Here is a 15,285-nt window from a genome sequence, read left to right as displayed (position 1 = left end):
GGGTGAGATTGTTGGGGTGTGCTGTGTAGAGCCAGAAGCTGGACTGGATGATCGTGGGGTGCACCCCATTCTGCTCTGGACATTCCATGATTCCATGACCACCAACCTCCAGCTCCCCTCAGAGCAGCTCATGACGTCACCGCCCATCGCCGTGACGTCACGCTCCCGCCAGCCTCCCCGGGCCGGTTCCCARCAGCCCCCGCGCACAAGATGGCGGCGCGGTGCGGCGGGCGGTGAGCGAGGGTCAGCGGCGGCCCCGGGCCGACATGACCTACACGGCAGAGCAGCTGGACGGGGTGCGGCGGTGAGCGGCAACGGGGGGCCGCGGGGGGCGGCGGGGAGCCGGGGGGAAGCCTGGGGAAAGGGGGAGGCCGGGGAGCCCTGGGATAACCCCGTATTCGCCCTCAGGATCAAGCGGTGCCGGGATTACTACGAGATCCTGGGGGTGAGCCGGAATGCYGGCGAGGAGGAGCTGAAGCGGGCGTACCGCAAGCTGGCCCTCAAGTTCCACCCTGACAAGAACCGCGCGCCCGGAGCCACTGAGGCCTTCAAAGGTGAGGGGCCCGGGGACGCGGTGAGGGCTGAGGGGCCGCACCGGCTGCGCTGCTACAGAGGCGGCCAGCGGCCCACAGAGCCGGGCGGGGTTACAGACACAGCAGCGTCCCCACACAACCCCGCTGCGGCTCGGCAGGTTTTACATTTCTGTCTGTAAAATAACACATCTCCCTTAGAAACGGAGGGAAGTGTGTCCCAGGTCTCATTCCTAGATACTKCTGATGAGCTTTTTTGCAAAGGCCTGGAAGAACAGAACAAGGGGGAATGGCTTCTACACTGACAGAGGCCAGGGTCAGGGGGCTATATATAATATTTCAGGGGGAATATAACAGGGGGAATATATAATATAACAGGGGGAATATATAATATTTCCCACCTGTGAGGGTGGGGAGGCCCTGGCATAGGGTGCCCAGAGAAACTGTGGCTGCCCCATTCCTGGAAGTATCCAAGGCCAACTTGGATGGGGCTTGGAGCAACCTGCTCTAGGGGAAGGTGTCCTTGCCCATGGGATTGGAATGAAATGAGATAAATTTAAGGTTCCTTCCAGCCCAAACCAATCTGGGATTCCATGATGCTGCAGAAAGTTCAGAACTTGGAAGTAACACTGCTCATGGATGACAGTGGGTTATTTGTCATCAATAACTGCTCTGTATCATGAATGAATATATATATATACATACACATATATATGCAATTTATATGAAATATAAATGAATATGAAATTTAATCCAATATGCTGTGTCTGGACTTCTGTGTTACATTGCAGTTCTGTATTAGCAGTGTTACTGTCTCAACTCATGCATATTTTCCCTTTCCATGCAGCACAGCACGAGGAAAGCAAGTGATTCATTCATAGTCTGTTAAAATAAGGAGCTTCTGAAAGGCTGTTCTTTGTGTTTGGGTTGTATTCCTCTGTGAACTTGTTCTGTGAGAGATCAAAGAAGATAATACAAACACTTCCGAGTGGTTGGATATGAGGTGTGAAATAGATGTGCCACACAGCTTCAGGAGCGCCTCTGCTAGCAGGAAAAACTTGGGATATTATTTTAATTTTAATTGGGCTGTGCAGTTATTGTGTGTTAATTGTATGTGGTATATGGAGGTGCACTTGGGCCAAACTTGCATTTGGTTTGAGCTGATGAAATGCTCCACTGTCACCCATTTTCTTGGCTGAAGTGAACTCTCACYTCAGTTTTACAAATATTTCAAGTATTTCCATAAGCTTGAACGCTTCTGTCTTTCTCCTGGCATCAGTGACATCAGTTTTCCATCACAGATAATGCCAGAGCTGTTATACATCTTTTACAAAAGGAACTCAATCTCATATTTCCTAGGCTTGTTTGGTTGAGTTTTTTTTGCTACTCCACTCACGAAAATGTGATCTCTGGAAATGTAACAGTTGTTTTAATTCCCTCTCCAGCAATAGGCAATGCTTTTGCAGTTCTGAGCAACCCTGAGAAACGACTGCGCTACGATGAGCTCGGGAGTGACCAYGAACATGTCAGCACTGGCCAGGCCAGGCACTACAATTACTACACAGAATTTGAAGCAGACATTACACCTGAAGAAATATTCAATGTGTTTTTTGGTGGGCACTTYCCTACAGGTCAGTACCTGTCTGCAGTGCTTTTGAAAGGCAGTGGACTGACCCTAACCCCAAGGGAACAGCTGGAGCTGTGCCAGGGAAGGGTCAGGCTGGAGATCAGGAAAAGGGGCTTCCCCTATAGGGTGCTGGCACTGCCCAGGCTCCCCAGGGAATGGTCCYGGCCCCGAGGCTGCCAGAGCTCCAGGAGAGTTTGGACAGYGCTGMCAGGGRTGTGCAGGGTGGGATTGTTGGGGGGTCTGGGCAGGGACAGGAGCTGGACTGGATGATCCCTGTGGGTCCCTTCCAGCTCAGGATACTCTCTGATTCTATAAAATATGAAGGAGGTTCAGTTTCCCTTGGGACTGCTCAGGGAGTTGATAATACATCTGAAAAGAAACCTTTTCAGATTTGATTTCTTCCTTCTTTTATTTCATCCATCATCCAAAGCCAGCAATGGTATGGAAGGTAAAATGGGGTGTGAGTGGGAAGGGGCCAGAGGTGTCWTTGGTGATGGTTGGACTCAGTGGCCTCAGAAGTCTTTTCCAACATTAACAATTGCATAATTGGGTTGTACTTGAAGCACCTGACACTATTGCAGGCCAGCATGGCCCAGCTGCTGGAGCTGTGATCTCAGGAGAAACAGGAGCTCCTGTGCCCCACAACAGCCTGTGCTGTAATGAAATTACAGTGTGGGAGCTCAGCAGGTGCTGCTTGCCAGGAGAGGCTGGCAGTGGATGCCCAGGATCCAGTGGATGTGCAGGATCCAGTGACACAGCAGTGGAGCTGTTCCTGTTGTAGCTCTGTGCATGGCTCAGTCCAGCCTTGGCTTTTGGATTTGTAGGAAAAAAAATCCTGCAAGATCAGTGGACTGAAAATAAATTTGAATGATGTGAGGACTTCAAGGACCCTCCTGGCAGCATCTAAGGAATTGCTTTAGCACTCATGGGAACTTTTCACCTGCARGGTTCACAAAAAGTGAGGTACACACCAGTTACTTCAGCCTAAAGACACAGCGACAAGTAGGTACTCACTAAACCATGCTGTGAGTGGTGCAGCTTGCAGCTAAGGGGACCTCAAATGGCTCCCAAACTTGGATCAGTGGATATGCAAAGTAAGCCAACCCCAGCATGGTGTAATTCCAGCTGAAGCCCACAGGTTTTCCATTTCTGACTGTGCAAGGAATTGCACCTGGAGGTGCCTTTTGTGGGACATCACTCTCATGGAATGGGTCTGTGGGGAATAGGGATGCTTGGAGTTGAGGACAGGAAATTGATGACCTGTGGCAGGAGTTTGGGTACTGGGCATGGCAGGTTTAACAGGGAGACTGGCATGAAGGAGAAAATAGAAATTTTTAGCAAAGCGGCGAAGAGTAAGAAAATAAAAATATAATTTCCTGGTAGCAGGTGTTGGTGGCAAACAAGAGTTTTCTCACTGGGCTCTGGGGGCAGGTTTGCGGCTTTGTTTTTACTGAGTAGTTTTCCTCCATGGATATTCAGTGGGAAAAGAGCAAAATTTAAAATGTTAAATGTGGTTAAACTCAAAAGAGACTCCATGTGGCAGAGTGTTGCAGTTTTAGTGAGTAGAGGTTACAAGTTCTTCTCATAAAAAATAAATGCACATGGAATGAAGGGAACTGCTGGCAGAAATTCTTGGAGAAACATAAAATTTGGGAAAACTTTTTTTTTAGACACCCCTACAAAAGCCATTCTTCTCTTCCCACACTTGCTGCTTTTCATAGCTTGATAAAATCTTGTAATCCTGTCTGAGCAATGTTGAAGGATAGAAATAAGCTTTTTTTTTTTTTTTTTTTTCTTCCAAAGGGAAACTTTCCTCCTTGGAGCCAGCCTGGCTCAGCTCACTGTTGGAGCTCTGACTGCACACATGCCTAGGGCTTGGAAAATGTTAGAACAAGCAGTGGAACAGAGGTTTTGACACAATAGCAGAGGTCACCTTTGCCCAGGTTTCTTGCAGAATTCTTTGGGGAACTCAAAAAAGGACAGGATAAGAGTATAAAATAATGTGACATCTTTCCCAGGGCTTAAAAATAGTTTTGCATTTCTGCTGTGATGATAAGCCATAGATTTCAATTTTCTAACACAAAGACATTCTGAATTTCAAAAGAGGAGAGCACAGCTATTATTAAGATATTCATATGGTGATAAAATCAGATCCTGAGCTTCAAATTGAAGTAGCAAATGCAATTCTTCCCTCATTTTAGATTTTTTAAAAATAAATCAACCGCATTCTGTGTGCAAGAAAGAAAATCCTGAATTGTTCTCCTTTTTTACTCTTTTTAAAATCTATTTCTTTATTAGAAAATAATTAAGTGAAATTATTAATGGCTTGAAGGCAGAGAAATTAGAAATGAGGGTAGAAGACCACATTCAGTAATTATGGGAGGCTGTAATTTATGGCCTGAGCCTGGTGAAGCAAATTCATTTTCCTGCCACAGTCTTGCAAGTGAATGTGACAAGCACAGCATTAAAATATGAGATACAATCATAAAAATCAGAACATGTTTCTGCAGCTTGATTTAAATTAAGATGGATTGGAGCACTTTCCCATTACTCTGGTATGCTTTTTGGAATAACATTGTGGTGGGTGTTTAATTCTGAGGTAGTTTGCACTTTTTACTTAGAGATCTCCCAGCTGTAATTCAGACTGTGTAGTATAAACTTGGATAATTAAATAGAAACTGAGGAATCCAGTTGAGTACCAGCAACTGGGTGAAAAGTGAGTGTGTCCTGGTTTGTTTTCCAGGGAATATCCACATGTTCTCCAATGTAGCCAGAGATGCTCACTATTACCCACGGAGGCACCGGACTGAGAGGGCGTGGACACAGGAGCCAGAGGAGGAAGAACACAGGCCACAGGTAGCCAGCAGGAGGGATCACTTCAGTTTAAATATTTCAGCAGAGTAAGGGATCCTCTTCCAAAGCCAGGACAAACCTTCCCATGCTTGAGTGCTCAGTGGTTATCCTCAAGGGCTGCAGCCACAGTGGATATTTTCTTTGTCTCTAGATAACCTTCTATTATACACTGCTGTAAAAATATCTTGTATTTATAAGATTACAGGCCCTCTAGTTTCTGTCACTGAAAGTTTTGCTGCTGCTTGCTTTTTGCAAGCTCTAATGCTTGGTAATCCAACAGCAATTAGTCCAAATGGGGACTGGTAATGGATATGGAAGTACTGGCTTGTCCTCAAGGTGTATTTAATCCTTCAGTAAATTAGCACCCAGGTGCTGCCCAGGGTTCTTCCAGCTGGGGACAGGATGGGACTGGGATATAATTTTGCCAGATGAGACACAGTGACCTTTGTTGTCAGTGCACTTATGCACCTGACACCCGCCTAGGCAGAATGTTTCTCTGGAGACAGTCTGTTAACCTCCAGGGATCATTCTCCAAGGAAGATGAGTTTTTCCTTGKGAGTTTCTTAGGCTCTGAAAGAAAACCATGATGCACCTAACAGACAGTTAAGCTGGGGCAAGTGAGTTCAGCCCCTCACTTCAGGAAAGACCCTGAGGGGCTGGAGCTTGTCCAGGGAAGGGAATAGAGCTGGAGAAGGGGCTGGAGCCCCAGGAGCGGCTGAGGGAGCTGGGAAAGGGGCTGAGCCTGGAGCAAAGGGGGATCAGGGGGGACCTTGTGGCTCTGCACAACTCCCTGACAGGAGGGGACAGCCGGGGGGGTCGGGCTCTGCTCCAGGGAACAGGGACAGGAGGAGAGGGAACGGCCTCAGACTGGGCTGGGGAGGGGCAGGGGGGACATCAGCAGGAATTTCCCCATGGAAAGGGTGGTCAGGCCTTGGCAGGGGCTGCCCAGGGACGTTTGGAATGCCCATCCCTGGAGGTGTCCAAGGAAGGGCTGGAGGTAGCTCTGAGTGCTCTGGGCTGGGGACACGGTGGAGATTAGGCACAACTTGGACTCGATGGTCTGGGATGGCTTTTCCAACTTCAATAATTCTGTGATTATGTAAATCCCACGTCTGCTACATCAAGAATCTTTGTTTCCATCCTAGGGCACAGGGCAAAGCCTAACGAGCTCCATTTTCCTCTGGACTAGAAAAGGAATTTTAGAAGCCAGTTTAAAAAGAAATCAAAGAGCAGAAGGAAAGATCAGTGTTTTCTCTTTGATAATGTTTCCACTCTTTTGTTCTGCTAAATTAATCCAAACAAAAGCCCAAGTGCTTGCATCCTGTCTTAAGTTACACTTCATATGAGCTCTTAACCCTTTAATGCTCAGCCATTAAGGCAGTGCTTGAGCAGAGGCTGAGATATTTTCAATGGATGTAGCAAACTTCAGAGGAAAGCCCCTTTGCAGGTGTAGGTACACGGGAATGGCAGGGCGTTTCTGCAGGCTGGATTATCAACTGGGCACTGACTGTAGGCACTCTGAAGAAAGAGGCAGAGATAATTGAAAGAAAATGCTGTTCAAGAGTGTTCTGATATTATTAATAAAGGTTATTTAGAAATTACAATATCATCCCTTTCAAAATCCCAAAGTACTTCCTCTTGTTTTCTTTTAAGTTTACATGTGACACATTGTTGATCTGTGATTGATAGCCTGGCTTCTGTGAACAGATGCCTTTTTCCATCTCTGTATTTTCTTGACTGCTAATCCTTGTACTTTTCAGAATTCATATTCTGCATTTATCCAGTTGATGCCAGTTTTCATCATCATAATAGTGTCAGTTATAACACAGCTGATGGCCACCAATCCACCCTACAGCTTATTCTACAAATCGTAAGTCCTTTAAAACCACGTTTTTCTGATGTTGCTGTTTGCAGTATGGAGGCAAATGGAAGTTGGATTTGATAGCAAAATTCATGTTTATGTTCTGCTTTTTCTAGCAAGTGTTATCAATTTGTAAATAAGAAAATACCAACAGCCTGCACTGGAGGTTCTCCTGAGCCCTCTCCCTGTGAAGTTACCCATGGGGAGCTTTAGTGCACAGGGTGCTGAACGAAGAGGGGCAGTAGGGCAGAAATCTTTCTCAGCTGGTGTAAAGTGGTTTTTCACAGTGTTACAGGATGGGGAATGTGGGTGTAGATCAACCTCTGATCTGCCCAGCCCCCAGGATCTGGACCACCACTGAGGTTCCTCTGGAAAGCAATTTAAAAATTAAGCCCATGGAAATCTGAATCGTTTCTGGAGCATGAATTCCACTGGAAGCTCCACAAATCATTAAAGCTTTGAAATGCCCTGGTTTAAGTTCTGTAGAGAAGCAGGACCCTGGGGGGCTGGTGGGAGCTCTAGCGGAAGGACCCCACCGGAACAGCTGTACTGGGAGTTTGTGGTGCAGAGAAAAACCCATGTATTCCTCTCACATCCAGTGCTGGGGGAGGGTAAGAGCTGACCTGGGCTAGCCCTAACTGAGGGAGGAGTGGGATTGGCAGGTTTGGGGCAAGTGGCAGAGTGCTCCAAACACTCCCCTTGCTCCCTTTTAGCAGTAAAACTGCTCAGGTCCACCCTTTCCCTGCTCTCCTCTGTCAGAGCAGCCCAACACCCCTTGTCGTTTTACCACACGATGTCAGTGTGAGGCCCTCAGAAAAGAACAGGAGGTTGTTTTTAGGGTGGTTTTATTTCCAGGGAGTGTTTTTGCTATCTGCCAGTCCCATGTGAAACCTCCCACGCTGCCCCCACAGCAGCTGATCTGCTTTTCTTCACTGCCTCCCCTTCTCCTGGGGATGTGAGGTAGGCAGGCCTGAGCCCAGTACAGAGTTAGGCTGTTTCTCTAAATCACAGCCTTAAAACAACTGAAGAGCCTGAAAACTGAAAGAAATTGTGGGCAGCTCTGAGACACAGGGAGAGAGAAGGAAAAGAGGAGTCCAGGAAAAAGGGGCAAACAGGATTCCTTTGAGTAGAGTGCAACCTTTGTGTTTTGGCTGCCTGCCTGTCTTTGTGGGCAATGATTTGAGCAAAGGCCTGGGTATCTTTGCTCAAATAAGGAAATTCACTCCAGGAGTGTAGTTTAATCCAGTGACTCTGTCAGAGGGGCTAATTCTTCCCACAGGGTGTTTTCCATGCCTCGGTTTGGTTACTGGTGATTATAAAACCCTGAAGAAAAGTGTAACTAGAATCTCCCCTGCTAAGTTTTATTTCTACTAAAGTATCCAAAAATGGTAAAATCCCAATCCAATTGCATTGTGCCCTAAATTTTTATAATCTCTTCCTTTGTTATCAATCCCCATGGATTTCTGGACCGAGCTTGCCAGAAATCACCAGCAAACACAAGAAAGTGTCTGCAGAATTCATAGATAAAATTTGCTCTCATGTTTTAGAAGTGTCTTGACTGAACTGTTGGGAACAAACACAGTATTTGGAAGGAGCAATGTTGGTATCTCCACATCTGGCATGTTTTCCTGTGGTTTTAGCAGGAGGGTGGATTCTGTTTGTACTGCACAGCTTGCTGTGCCTGAGACTTGTAATTTCCTGACTGGATGGTTGAGGGAGCCATAATCCTGCAGAAATGAACTGTACAAACATTGCTGTAAATATTGTTTTCTGGAARTGCTAACATGAAGAAACAGCTCCTGATTTCTTGAGGTCTGAACTGCTGCAGCATCTCATTTCTCCCTGCTGTTCCCACAGGTCCATAGGCCACGTTGTCAGCAGAGAAACGGAGAACTTGCAGGTGCCTTACTATGTTGATAAAAACTTTGAAAAGAATTATCAAGGAGCAGAACTTCAAGAGCTTGAGAAAACAGTTGAAAAAGATTACATAGACTATATTCAGACCAGCTGCTGGAAGGAGAAACAGCAAAGTAAGTTATTTCTGTCCCAAGTGCATTTCAGGGGCTGAGTGGTGGTTGTGCTTCACAAAGCGCTGCTGTTTTTAGTTTTAGTTTCCAGTCCTTGTAGCATCTCAACCTTGCACTGGTGTGAGGTGTCTCACATCTGCTCTTAACACTGAATTTGCTATTCTTGAGATCTGTCAAAATACATTTTAAGTGATTTTGAGAGACGAGTGGAAAGTAGACTTCACCATTTGAGACACTTTTTTCCGCTCAGTTCTTATGCTCGAATAACTCTCAGTGATGTTTTAAACATACAACCCACCACATTCATCTAGCCCTGACAGACTGTTAGGCTGGAAAAGATCCTGAGGCATCACCTATTCCATGTTCCTTTTGCTGGAGCAGAACCAGTTTTGCTTTGACTGGCTCCACAAGAAGTTTCTGTAACATTTTCCTTAAAATTTCTCCAGGAGAGTCCAGAGCGTGTTCAGGTGCTCTTGGCTCTTTTACAGTGGGCTCTGTTCCTGGTATCGGTTTTCACCGTATGCTTCAGTGGTTTGGGTGTTATTTGCATTTTCTATCTTTAGATGAGCTGGAGATCATGTTTTTCACCATTCTCAGGTCTTTTAAAAACAAGAATTGAGTGCAGAAAGAGAGAACACAGATGTGAGTATTTGAAGTCGTTATTCTCACTCAGCCCTGGGTAACTTTTGTGCCTTTTTTGGCACAAAAAAGGGCATCTTAAGCTCATGTTTTAAGGCATGTTAGCCCCATGTTTTATTACTTGTTAATTGCTGCTAATCTGGCTCATTGAAGAGATTGCAAATCCCTGCTGCTTGCAGAATGGTAAGAAATAACAGAAATCAAATTATAGAGAGTAGCTTAGGCTTGGATGTTGTGACTGGTTTTATTCACCTAAAGAATTCATCACCTTCAAATGACTCAACACCAAGAAGTGCTGTGCGTCAAGGAAGCTGGAACAAGTTGTGGCTGTGTGAATGYTGAGTAGCATCAGACAAACTGCTTTCACACTCTGGTAGGGGTTTTGAGTTGCTCTATGCACAGCACTCCTCAGCATGCCTCTAAAAAGTGCTTTGGCATTTGTTTTCAGTTTCTTGACCGATTGCATCATTGTGGAAACACAGTTTGTCTAAACAAGACTCATTTAGTCCTAGAGAAACAGTGTTGCTGACTCCAGGCTTGTGACAGATTTTTGATGGGAATGCTTATTTTGGCTTATTTTACATAGAAATTACCAATCCTGCTTTTAAAGAGAAACAGAAAGATGTAGGCTCTGAAGGTAAAAGGAAAGGAACATGTAATATAAGACCATCAAAGTCCTGAAGTTTTTGGTGTGTTTGATTTGTGAACTTTTAGTATCTGTGGCTGGCAGGAGCAGCCTCCAGGGATAATGTGGCTGTTAAATCTCATAAATGTAGGCTTTCTGCAGGGAGAGAATTCATTCCATACACAGAAAGCCCTTTAATTAACCTTGTACAACTGAAAGTCACCACATTGTCTCTTTCACAGACACCTGGAGCTGAGGAGAGCCCAGCCCCAAAGAGGGAGACAGGGTTTGTGTGTCTAAGAGAGCCCAGTAGCCAGAGAAGGGAGATGATCCAGCATGGAATGCCAAGTGCCTGCCAAGCTGGGCTCCTCCAGAGCTTTGTACACTTAGGGGTTGTGTTAGTCACCAGCTGCAAATACATTTACAACAGCCACAATTAGATAGCTTGAGGACACCACTGTCAGTAAAACCAGACATTCSCAGAGGGCTTCCCATCCGGGCTAGWGAGCAGGTGAGGAGCACTGATGAGCTTAGGACAGTCATGTTTGTAAAAATAAACCCTGAATACACGATGGGGTGCTGGGGAAAAGTTCTGTAGATGCTGAGGCAGTTCTTAGTCAGCTGTTGCTCCACAGCGTTGGTCCCTTAATCCTTGCTGAAGTGTTGGACTTGATGTGATGAGCTCTTTGTCAGTTCAGTGTCTATTAATAGTACATTTGTTGTGTTTACTGAGGGCACGTTTCCCTTGAGCACCAGCAAAATGGACAGAGACRAGTTGTTCAGGTGCAGTTTGGGTTTTAAAGTCCTTGATTTTATGACTTGAAGAGTGTAACCTGGTGTCCAACAACATTAAGGAAAACCTTAAAATAATGGATTGGTTAGTACCTTGTTCAGGCAGTCAGCATTATAATGTTGCACTAGACAGGGCTTCTCAGCAGAGCTGTGTGTGAAAGTTGGGTGGGCTCTGGCTTTGGGTTTTCTGAAACTTTTGATACAGTTAAGTTGAAAAAGCACATCCCAGGTTTTTACAGAAAATGGTTCAGTTGGGATGGCACAGCTGTAAAGTGAGGCTGCARAGACCTTGGGGTCATAAAGAGGCAGTTGCAAACAGAATCAGRATAAGTATCACAGAATCATGGAATGGTTTGGGTTGGAAGGGACCTTAAAGTTCATGTCGTTCCACCTTTGCCATGGGCAGGGACACCTCCCRCTGTCCCAGGCTGCTCCAAGCMCCAGTGTCCAGCCTGGTCTTGGACACTTTCAGGGAGCCACAGCTTCTCTGGGCACCCTGTGCCAGGGTCTCTCCATCCTCACAGGGAAAAATTTCTTTTGTATATCCAGTGTAAATATAGATGAAATCAAATATTTTAGWACCTTCTTGAAGAAAAGATTTCAATGGAATTACTCTATAAAAGATTGGAACCCACAAGGAGAAAATGTGATGGAATGAACACTGTCAAAAGTGCAGGCAGTAATTTTCCCCAATTGGGTAAGTGTAAACTGAGATTCTCCACTGCACAACTCCAGGGACTCTGGGCTCTGGGACAATTACCTGAGTCTGGGTTTGCTGGAGGCTTGACAGGGCTGTGCCCAGCACTGCTTGAGTGGCATTTTGGTTATAAACCTGTACCTGGGTTCCTACTCTAAAATGAACTGTTCCTGCCTGTCAGTTTGTGAAGCTCTTCAGTGAGTGGGAGGAGGGTTAAATGGCTTTAAATTTCAGTGGGACRGGGACAGAGGACGTCAGGCATGAAAGGATCTATTGAAGTTCTTTCCACTCYGAATAATCTTGTAAAATGAGGGGCTTGTAAGGTGTATAAAAAGCKCTTTGAAAAATTGAGTGTCATCAGGTAGCCTGTGCTTACGGAGATGTTGACCTTTTCAGAAGTAAATTACTGCTGTTCTCCTTGGTGCATCTAATCCTGCATCCAAATTATTCTAGAGGGAGAAACCTAYATTAAGACTTCCTCAGCTAATCAGCAAAAGAAACTTCTCTGAATTACTGGGGGAAATAATTTAAACAATGGGATTATTTCAGTTTAATGTTGCTTTTGGGAAAAAGGGGGAAAAATGCAAAGTACATTTGAGATTGCTAATGAAAGGGCAGGGAGCCTTTCAGATGAGTCCCTTGGGTAGCTGTTCACCTCCCTGGATTTAATACCTACCAAATTAAAATTTAAAAGTGCAACAAGGATAACAAAGCACTAAGAAACAATTCTTCAAAGGATGCTCACGGCTTCATCCTAATACATTTTTTTTTCACCTTTCAGAGTCTGATTTGTCAAATTTGGCCAAGCTCTACAGAGATGAGCGGTTAAAACAGAAAGCAGAGTCCCTGAAACTTGAGCACTGTGAGAAGCTCTCCAGTCTGATTGGGATGCACAAAGGGGGCTGAGCAGGACGCACACCTTCCGTAGTTTTATTTATTGCTGTTTTAACTTATGTTTTCATTTTCCTTCGTATGAAAAGGGAAGGAGTCTGTTGTAAAGAGTGGATATTGGAGTCCTTCTACAGGTAGTGCAGAGAGGGGCCAGCACGAACTGCAGGGCTGCTGTTTGCTGTATTATATCCTGTACATTAGATTTYGTTCCAAGGACCAGTGGCACTTTGTAAATTAATTCCCCAGGGCACGCTCTTGAGTTCAGAACCTGTCAGCGTGGATGGTTTGTCTGCCATCCGGACTGTGTGTGCTTCCCAGGAGAGCAGGCACTTCTCGGCTTTCCGTGTTTTGGATCTGCAGCTCCCTGGATCCCYGGGCTGGCTGTCAGCTGCCCTTGTCCTTGCAAGGCTGTCCCTGCCTCAGCAGTGCTGGGATGCTTCTAGGGCAGGAGGGACAGGGCTCCAGCACTCCCTCTGTCCCAGGGATCGCATCCCGTGCTGCTCCAAGGGAGGGCTGTGCCCATCCTGACACCAACATTGCCCAGACAGCAGGAGTCTGGGAACTGCACCAATTCCAGTATCTGCCAGACTGTTGGGAAAGGAGAAGGGTGTTCATTCCCTCAGATATTTCCAGTGGCATATTTCGAAGCTGGCTGTTCATTCTGGTTTTTATCTGCTCTCAGACTCTTCTGCAGCTCTTCCAGGGCCCTGCTTTTTCCGGTACRGTTCTCATGTAGCACATTTTTACTCTGTTGAGCAGCTATGAATGTTTCACTRTAGACATAATATTGCAAAGAAAAAGATCCATGTGGCAATGTCCTGTTTTCTCTTGGTCCTCCTTCACGCAGCTAGGCCTTGAACAGCAGGGTGAGGCTGGGTTGTCCTCATGAGCAGCACAGCAGTGTTGGACCAGTGTTTTTCCAGTTGAGCACCATTAACCCTCCGAGCCAATTTGGTGTGTGCCATGCATGGAATGACCTGCTCTTCCAGGGAATACCTGCCCAGGATGGTGGCTCCCATATCAGCAGTGCTCCTCTCTCACCTTGGCAATAGGAGTCAGTGGGACCTGACTGAGCAAGGCTCCGCTGTTGCCACATTCCTGAAAYAAGTCACATGGGATTCACAGGTGGCCTTGGCTGAAACCTAGRGAGCAAATGCTCAAAAGCTTGGGAAATGCCAGGATTAAACCTGCCTTTAAAGCTTAGGCTGTTGGTGTGCTGGTGCAGTGGTGTACGAGTCCCACTGGRAATGTTAGTACCACAGTGTGTCCCCTCCATGTCTCTGTCCCCTCCATACAACCCTGGGAGATTGGATGGCAAAYAAAGCTGGGAGCTGCAGGATAAGATTTTCTGGTCTCACACTGGGATGTGAGGTTTGAGGCCTGGTGCTCCTGGACACAAGCCGTAAACATCCCAGCTCCCATCCCAGGGAGGAAAACAYTCCAGGTACAGCAACAGTGCTATGGTGGTGTGTCTTAAAAGGGAAAAAAACAACGTAGACTCTAAATTGCACTTCTGTGTTAACATTTGTAGGAAACCTTGTAGGAACCCYGTGGGGAAATTTAGTAGAATTTGTTGTGCACCTGGGACAGGAAGAGCACTGGTGAAAAGGGCATTTTGAGCGGGTTGGTGTGGACCATATTTAGTGCCAGAATTTAAGAGCAAGAATAGGTGTTGGTGACTTGCAAAGAAGACAGCCTTAATTCTGGTATTTCCCACTTYGGAGCACATGATGCACAAAAAGTGAAAATAATGTTGCATTTTATATATTAAATAGCTTGTAGAATATATTAGAAATCTGTTAAAGTGGTTGGACATAATTCCAGGGTTGATATCTTCTGTGTCATTCCTGTGTGACTGTGTAGAGGGATACAGGTAGGGACACCAAATCCCAAATCCAGTGACTTCCAGGACTCAATGTCCTCCACGGAGCTTGAACTCCTCCATAGCGTTTTGCACTGAAACCAGATTGTACCTTTCATCCAAAGATTTCGAGTACTTGATGGAGATGGGAGACCTCCTGTGGGAAGCACAATCAGCCAGGAAATGCAGGAGGGAGGTAAAAACATCCCCCAAAGCAATAAATGTTCTTTGTTCCTAACCGGGAGGGTAAGGGTGCTGGTGCTGTTGTGTGTTGTGAGGGAGGGAGTGTGGCTCTGAACTTCTGCGGTGAAGGAGGGGACAAGCTGTGTTTGTACAGTGCTCCACAGGGAAAAGGAGAATCCTCTCGGGAGCCCGGGGTGTGGAAATGCATCGCTGTCCTTCTCCAAAGGGTACTTGGGATTCTTGCTCGTGGGGCTCTGACGGGAGGAAAGGGCGTTCTTGGYTGCCTCGGAGCACCAAGCGCTTGAACATGGGTTTGTGTGTGTATATATATTTATTTATTTATTTTTGAATTAAAGATGTGACATCGCTGTCCGTGGTGGTCCGAGCCTGGCCGAAGGGAGTGGGTGGTGGCGCCGGGAGCGTTGCGGGGGATGGCGGGGACGGGCCCGGGGCCCGGGAGGGGAAGGGGCCGCCATTTGCTGCGGGGTGCGGGACGTGGCGGAGGCCGCGGGCGGTACCGGACCGGGATCGGGAACCGGGACTGGGATCACGGACAGGTATCAGGAACTGACCGCGGCCCCTGGCTGAGGCACGGGCGGGGCTGTGAGGGGCGGGGGCTGAGCATCCCGCATTCCCTGTGGGGGCGGATCTGTGCAGGCTCCACCCCGCGGCCTGCGCCTGAGGGGAAACGTGTGGGGA

The 15,285-nt window shown here is 46.6% G+C and overlaps 1 protein-coding gene across 1 annotated transcript; it reads left to right on the top strand.

Moving 5' to 3' along the window:
* The first annotated feature begins 184 nt into the window (after positions 1-184).
* On the top strand, positions 185-14,958 carry DNAJC18 (DnaJ heat shock protein family (Hsp40) member C18). Its single transcript, XM_057378689.1, has 7 exons — positions 185-304; positions 409-554; positions 1,976-2,161; positions 4,901-5,013; positions 6,771-6,880; positions 8,729-8,901; positions 12,433-14,958. Exons 1-7 carry the CDS (start codon positions 267-269, stop codon positions 12,555-12,557), a joined length of 891 nt encoding a protein of 296 aa, XP_057234672.1. The 5' UTR covers positions 185-266; the 3' UTR covers positions 12,558-14,958.
* The last annotated feature ends 327 nt before the right edge of the window (positions 14,959-15,285 follow it).

This window comes from Malurus melanocephalus, unplaced genomic scaffold (assembly GCF_030028575.1).
Source record: "Malurus melanocephalus ecotype Western Australia unplaced genomic scaffold, MMel_1.1 scaffold_371, whole genome shotgun sequence".
In the NCBI taxonomy this organism is placed as follows: Eukaryota; Metazoa; Chordata; class Aves; order Passeriformes; family Maluridae; genus Malurus; species Malurus melanocephalus.
The sequence above is the reverse complement of the archived record's forward strand: the minus strand, read 5'-3'. Positions and strand labels throughout refer to the sequence as shown.